This window comes from Electrona antarctica (assembly GCF_951216825.1).
Source record: "Electrona antarctica genome assembly, chromosome: 2".
Taxonomy (NCBI): Eukaryota; Metazoa; Chordata; class Actinopteri; order Myctophiformes; family Myctophidae; genus Electrona; species Electrona antarctica.
In genome coordinates, this window is record NC_136807.1 from 12,187,617 (window position 1) to 12,195,835 (window position 8,219).

General features: G+C 44.1%; 1 protein-coding gene across 1 annotated transcript; it reads right to left on the reverse strand.

The window, feature by feature from the left end:
• Positions 1–2,949: 2,949 nt before the first annotated feature.
• Positions 2,950–4,342, reverse strand: LOC306932042 (solute carrier family 22 member 23-like; the record flags this gene model as incomplete). The annotated part of the gene is made up of 1 exon (XM_079513747.1): positions 2,950–4,342. Exon 1 carries the CDS (start codon positions 4,231–4,233, stop codon positions 2,950–2,952), a length of 1,284 nt encoding a protein of 427 aa, XP_079369873.1. The 5' UTR covers positions 4,234–4,342.
• Between the last annotated feature and the right edge of the window lie 3,877 nt (positions 4,343–8,219).

The following is an 8,219-nucleotide window of genomic DNA, read 5'->3' on the forward strand; positions in this document are numbered from 1 at the left end:
GACACAAGAGGTCCGCTACACCACCAAGATAAGATACCCATGTACCTGTCTAAATACGTCCTTAATGTCAACGAAGTCCACACCCACAACACCAGAGGGAGTTCAACCATGTGCAACCCAGATTCGGCACAAAGAGACTAAATTAATTTCGCTCCTATGCCACCAAAATGTGGAACGCCCTACCAACAGTCATTAAGACATGTGAATCCCTTGACTCCTTCAAAACCGCTCTCAAGGGCACGTACGGACGGCTGCAATTCAAAACTGGCCCCCGTAAAATCTGAATCCCCCACCCACCCCTTTTTACCTATGATGATTTCCTGTTTTTGGCTATATAGAAGTGTATATTTGTTTGTCTCTAAATGTTATGATGAATTGAAAATGGTGGACCCTATTGTAAACAAGTGTAATGCTGTTGTCCACGGTTAACCGTTTTTGTATTGAGTTGTGCCTGAAATTATACACACACACACACACACACACACACACACACACACACACACACACACACACACACACACACACACACACACACACACACACACACACACACACACACACACACACACACACACACACACACACACACCCCTTTTGGAACCACTAGGTTACAGAGATTGGACAGCTGATATCGGCTGGATTGGATGGCCCTCAACAAGGGCATCTGAGGCCATGGTTCTCAGCAGGAAACCGATGGATTGTGCAGTCCAAGTAGGGAATGAGACTTTACCGGACCAGGAGATCAGCCGGAGAATCGAAGCAACAGGATGGGGTATTGCAGTCAATGTACCGCACTGTTGTGACGAAAAGAGAGCCACCAAGCAATCTTCGTTCCTACTCTCACCTATGGTCATGAAGTGTGGGTCATGAGTTGTCAGACGGGTGGCTGGCATCTCCTTACAGACACCCTGTCTGTAAGGAGAAGTTCAGTCACCCGAGACTCAGACACTCTGAGCCGCTGCTCCTTCGATTGGAAAGGAGCCAGCTTGGTGGTTCGGGCATCTGGTTAGGACGCCTATACATTTTTTCAGCTGTTACAATTCCAAACATGCAAACATGACCCGCTTTAACTACATCTAAATTAGTAGCTTAATGACTAGTATTAAAATGTTAGTCTTTTTTGTGTATTTGTATTTAGTTAACATAACTATAATTGAAGGCATTTGAAAGGAATTTAAAATCACATAAACATGTTCATTTTCAGGATTCCAATTCAAAAGAGCAAAAAAATTATTCACGATTTCAATTCAAATATAGCAAAAATAGCAGATCTACAAGCTTGTCCCACTGGGAGGAGACCCCGTGGAAAAGCAAGGACCAGATGGAAGGATTACATCTCCACAGGTTGTGGTACAGTGTGCACTGTGCTGTATGCATGTCTGGCACAAAACCTCCAGGGCTGAATTTCTGTGGCAGTCCGTCGTCCCTCAGGGACGTGTCTTTGGCAGGGATACAGGGGCCACGTCATCTTTATTTACAGTATAGCACTTTTTAAAAACAACATAAGGTTGTCCCCAAAGCTATTTCTATTCGAGGCATATATGCGGAAAAAAACAAAACAAGCAAATAAAAAAAACATGGTTAACCGTAATTAATTCCAAATCCATTAAAGCATGACAAAAGCAAAGAGAAAACAAACATAAAGAATGTCAATATGTGACCTAATTCGGCAGGCGGAGCAACAGAGGGTGAGAAGCCTAATTTGCTCTAACTATGCTCTGTAGTGTAGAATAACTCTTCCTACTTCCTTCACAGGTGTTACCGATGATACTAATAAGGCTCTGTTCCATTTAGTGCAGTCAAACTTTTTTTAATTTCAAGGACCCCCATAACTCTGAGAGTGTAGGCCTACAAACGTAACCAAATGGACCCGTAGGTTCCATTTGTACACTCCCAGAGATACACACCCGTACGGGGCCATTTGGAACCCACTCAAGGACACTTTGAGACCCACTGGTGTAGCAGAGTGTTTCCAGTGAGCCGCACACATGCACAATAGCAACACCCTGACTCTGTTTGACCAGAACGGAACAGAGCCTTCATTAGTATCATTGGTGACACCTGCTGTGAAGGAAGTATAGAGCGTCGCAGTCCCACCCCCTTCCATGACGATGCCAGGCCCAGGAAATGATTCCCAATGCATTTTTCCCATAGACATTTTTCAAAAAGTATTTATTTAAAGACCTTTTAAGCCTCGTACAAAGCCAAATCGAGTCGTGACAAATCATGACAACAAACAGAATATTTTGGACCAAACAAATAATTACACAAGAAGAAAAACAACAAAAAAAGTGTTGTAACCTTCCGTTTTCTTTGTTTGGCCCAAACCATTGTGTTTATTATCATGATTTGTCAGGACAAGAGTTGGCTTTGTCCGCGGCGTAAACGTCTTTAAATAAATACTTTCTGAAAAGTCTATGAGGAAAATGAACGGCGATTTCTTTTCCGGGTCTCTCGAGACTGCGACGCTCTATAGGGAAGGGGCCCAAGTCCTTTCCAAAAAGGCGTGTATGCATATAGCCCATTGGGCTTAAGTGCAGGGTTCAGGCAGAGTCTATGTCCGGGTGTAATGTAGAGTCCTATGTGGAGGGAGGTGTCCTCTCAAACCCAGAAGCTGCATCAGACATAAAGTACATTGTTCAAATCATCATCATTGCCAAATACATTCATATGCCGATTTTGTTGCACATGTTTAGGTAAAGGAAATTTAAGTCAAGAGGGAAGCTTTGAATCTATGAATAAGCTTTTCTGGGTGGTGATGGTCCAAACGGCTTCTACTATCAGTTGATTGATAATATTAACTTAAAAAAAACCTCACCATTTTGCAAAGAAAATAAAAAATAAAAAAAGGAATTGTGCTGAAATGCCATGTCATGCACGTCGCAATGTTATTGTATAGTGAGTCTTTGGAATTGTTTGCATCCCTACAATATTAACAAATGACTATTGTTATGCGATGGGGGGATGAGGGGATGGGGAGGTCCTGGGGGCGGAGGGCTTGCGCTTGCGGCGTATGAGCGTGGTGTAGCGCGTGTAGCTGTCCCCGTCCACCAGCGTCTCCGGGAGGCACTGTCCCACGGTCTCCGGCAGCATCAGAATGAGGATGAAGCAGATCATGGTGCAGCACAGGAAGAGGACGTGATGGAGGAAGAAGCCCTTCTGGTTGTTGAGGTCCATGACGTGGTCCGTCACTATGCCGAAGTTGGCGCAGGCCATGATCAGGCCCAGGCCGCCGCCCCGGATGACGGTGGGCGTGATCTCGGCGCAGTAGAATATGCTCAGGTTGGTGACCGCGTGGGAGGAAATCATGCCGATGAAGGAGAAGGCAAAGGCGACCGTGTCGAGCAGGAAGTTGGTTTCGGCCATCTTCTTCCCCATCAAATCGATGATGCCCAGCTGCAGCAACGACGCCAGCATGGTAACGACCATGAAGAAGAGCAGGCTCCAGCGCCGGCCCATCATCATCACGGTCACACACATCGCCGTGGAGGACATTACGGCAATGGCCACCATGATGGAATAATTGGCATAGAACTTATGGTATATCTGGGTTTCCACGGCCATCGTCAAGCTATGGTGGATCCCATAGCCCGTCAGAGAATTGATGCAGAGCACAATAACGTTCTTCCACAGGTTATTTGTCCCAATGATTTTCAATAGCCAGGTCTTTTTGGGTTTCTTCTGAAGAACCTTCTGCAGTTCTGCGAGAAGTTGATCTGATTGTTGCTTTATGTCTGCGTGATTGTTCCTTGGGACATTTTTCATGATCCACTCGTTGGCCTTGGAGTACTGCTGCGTGGCCAACAGCCACCGCAGTGACTCGGGGAAGATCCATATGTAAGGGAGTATGAGCAGCAGTGGGCAGAGGATGACCCACTGGAGGGCCCACCAGTGGCTCCAGAAGTACGCCACTATTGGCAACAACATCCGCCCGACCAAAATTATAAAAATGTCCAGAATGGTCATGGCGAAACGCCATGCTGGAGGACATAGCTCAATTCTGAGAATATAGAGGGAAAGTTGTATCCCTGCCAGGCAGAAGCCCTCAAAGAAGCGCAGGGTGACGAACATGGCAAAGTTCGTAGAGAGGGAGACGCTCAGACCAAACAACAATATGAACAGCACGGAGAGTATCAGCACCGGAAGACGGCCGAACCAGTCGGCGAGGATGCCAAACACCAGGTATCCGAAGACGGATCCCATCGTAAAACCTATCCTTGCGTAGGGGACCATCCGCTTCGAGCCACACACCAGATTCCACTTGGTAACCACATTCTCCACAAGTCCAGTTTCCAGCTCAAAGTCCCATTCGACACAACCCGTACATTGATCCCGGGCCTTATCTATCTTATTTGTGCCGGAACTTAGTTCGGCATAAATAACCGGTTGAGTTCTGCCATTATTTCGACCATGAATTGAACTGGAATTACTTATAGTACTTATATTTCTAGTACATGTTTTGCGTGGTGGGGCGAGATAAAAGTAATCTGAATGTCGGATGAACCCAATAAATATCGCTGGAAACAATGTCAGGAAAATTAGCCATCTCTGGTACCTCCCAAAGCCATTCCAAAGTTTTGGCAGAACATCGCTGTCGACCTTTGACAGCTTGTGTTGGTGAGATGCGAAGCCGCCGGATGCGAAGCCGTCGGTCGGGGTGCTGTCAAGCTGCACCGTGGCCTTTGAAGTTTCGCTCATTGCAGGAAACAGTCAGAAAAGTAATATCTTTCATCTAAAGGAGGACACTGCAAACCGCAATGAGAATATTTATCCCGCACCAGCTTTTATGATGGCGGTGGTGTTGTCAGTCAGTTCATCTCCATATTTGGGTATAAACCACAACAGATGTACAGACAGACAGACACATACATATATCCTAATACCAGTAAGACGCCTGAGGGCGAGACATCCTGGGGTGACAGCAGACTATGGGCGACCGCTGGCGCTTTGGAATGGGGGGTCAGATCAATATATCCGCCTGGGTGACAGCATACTGCTGGGCGAGCGCTGGTGCTTTTGCCTTTGGGGGGATCAGATCAACATATGGAATGGATTCTGTACTGGCCATATATGGAGTGTCTTGAGTGTACAGGGTTTGATGAGGTCAGATCAACATATGGAATGTCAGAACAGGTCAGCTCCATATATGATCTAAGGGTGGCAGCGGGGGCAGTATCTTGAGTGTACAGGGTTTGATGAGGGACCAGGTAGGGCCGGGCCTTCATTTTCGGGCCTGTTGAGAACTCTAGTTTTCGCCGGCTGCCGGGCGCGGTTGCAACCTGTCCATTCAAACTCTAGACGGGGCACGCCCGTCTAGAGTTTGAATGGACAGGTATCAGTCAAAAGGGAGACGTCGAAGAAAAAGGATGGCTGGCAGGCATGCATTAATGACAATAAGAACACCCTCTTGTGTAATATTGCTTAATTCTCACTACTTTAATATTTCTTTTCTAATTTATGGTATTTCTGATTTCTTCATAAAATGACTGAAAACATACGTAATTGAACTTTGTTTTTAATTCATGAAAATAAAATTTTTTGGGAATGTTTTTTTGTTTTTAAATAATTAAAAACAAAAATGTAGGAAAGAAAAAAGTAGACAAAAAGACCCACAAAAATCGACCCCAGTGTTTCCGAGTGCATGAAAATAGCAGATCTACAAGGCAAACTCATCATAGCGTATCACTATTTGAAATACAGATTATGTGGTTAATTTATAATGTCTAATTTTGGCAATTTTAGGGAGTCAAAAGTGCAATATTTGTCTTTGTGAAGTAAAAGATAAATCACACACGTGTGAAGTGAGGGGCGCTCTTATCATCGTACATCATCCATTCATTGTCAATGGGTCGATTTTTGAACATTGTAATATCCTCAAAGTCCATAGACTTTGCCACATGGCTGCCATATGACGTGATCTTCAAAAGCCACGCATTGGGAGGGGCTCGCGGCCCTCAAAAATGGGATTGGCTTTCAAAATAGTCGATGCGACTTTTGCCCTCAATACGTGAGCGATACTAGAGGGAGTGACAACAGCGATCCGATAACACCCATGACAAAACCGCCATCCAAGTGTGGAAGGCCCCCTGACCCCATCCCTTAACAAATGACTGGCTTCCTTTAAAACAGGCCAGAAAATCCACCATTCAGGAGGGCAAAGGGGGAGGTAGATACGACTATTCCCTTAGAAAGGTGATCACCCCCACCTTTTCCTCTCTCTCGAGTCTGTACCGTTTTTGCGAACGAAGTGAGCACTAACTATAGAAGCCGGCCAAAACTGTCTGGCAAAACTTTATTCTCCTTTTAGACCAGGTGTATGACTGTACTTTATTCTCCTTTTAGACCAGGTGTATGACTGTACTTTATTCTCCTTTTAGACCAGGTGTATGACTGTACTTTATTCTCCTTTTAGACCAGGTGTATGACTGTACTTTATTCTCCTTTTAGACCAGGTGTATGACTGTACTGGATTCTCCTTTTAGACCAGGTGTATGACTGTACTTTATTCACCTTTTAGACCAGGTGTATGACTGTACTGGATTCTCCTTTTAGACCAGGTGTATGACTGTACTGGATTCTCCTTTTAGACCAGGTGTATGACTGTACTGGATTCTCCTTTTAGACCAGGTGTATGACTGTACTTTATTCTCCTTTTAGACCAGGTGTATGACTGTACTTTATTCTCCTTTTAGACCAGGTGTATGACTGTACTGGATTCTCCTTTTAGACCAGGTGTATGACTGTACTTTATTCTCCTTTTAGACCAGGTGTATGACTGTACTTTATTCTCCTTTTAGACCAGGTGTATGACTGTACTTTATTCTCCTTTTAGACCAGGTGTATGACTGTACTGGATTCTCATTTTAGACCAGGTGTATGACTGTACTGGATTCTCCTTTTAGACCAGGTGTATGGCTGTACTTTATTCTCCTTTTAGACCAGGTGTATGACTGTACTGGATTCTCCTTTTAGACCAGGTGTATGACTGTACTGGATTCTCCTTTTAGACCAGGTGTATGACTGTACTGGATTCTCCTTTTAGACCAGGTGTATGACTGTACTTTATTCTCCTTTTAGACCAGGTGTATGACTGTACTGGATTCTCCTTTTAGACCAGGTGTATGACTGTACTGGATTCTCCTTTTAGACCAGGTGTATGACTGTACTGGATTCTCCTTTTAGACCAGGTGTATGACTGTACTTTATTCTCCTTTTAGACCAGGTGTATGACTGTACTGGATTCTCCTTTTAGACCAGGTGTATGACTGTACTGGATTCTCCTTTTAGACCAGGTGTATGACTGTACTGGATTCTCCTTTTAGACCAGGTGTATGACTGTACTTTATTCTCCTTTTAGACCAGGTGTATGACTGTACTTTATTCTCCTTTTAGACCAGGTGTATGACTGTAATTTATTCTCCTTTTAGACCAGGTGTATGACTGTACTTTATTCTCCTTTTAGACCAGGTGTATGACTGTACTGGATTCTCCTTTTAGACCAGGTGTATGACTGTACTTTATTCTCCTTTTAGACCAGGTGTATGACTGTACTGGATTCTCCTTTTAGACCAGGTGTATGACTGTACTGGATTCTCCTTTTAGACCAGGTGTATGACTGTACTGGATTCTCATTTTAGACCACGTGTATGACTGTACTTTATTCTCCTTTTAGACCAGGTGTATGACTGTACTTTATTCTCCTTTTAGACCAGGTGTATGACTGTACTTTATTCTCCTTTTAGACCAGGTGTATGACTGTACTTTATTCTCCTTTTAGACCAGGTGTATGACTGTACTGGATTCTCATTTTAGACCAGGTGTATGACTGTACTTTATTCTCCTTTTAGACCAGGTGTATGACTGTACTTTATTCTCCTTTTAGACCAGGTGTATGACTGTACTTTATTCTCCTTTTAGACCAGGTGTATGACTGTACTTTATTCTCCTTTTAGACCAGGTGTATGACTGTACTTTATTCTCCTTTTAGACCAGGTGTATGACTGTACTTTATTCTCCTTTTAGACCAGGTGTATGACTGTACTTTATTCTCCTTTTAGACCAGGTGTATGACTGTACATTATTCTCCTTTTAGACCAGGTGTATGACTGTACTGGATTCTCCTTTTAGACCAGGTGTATGACTGTACTTTATTCTCCTTTTAGACCAGGTGTATGACTGTACTTTATTCTCCTTTTAGACCAGGTGTATGACTGTACTTT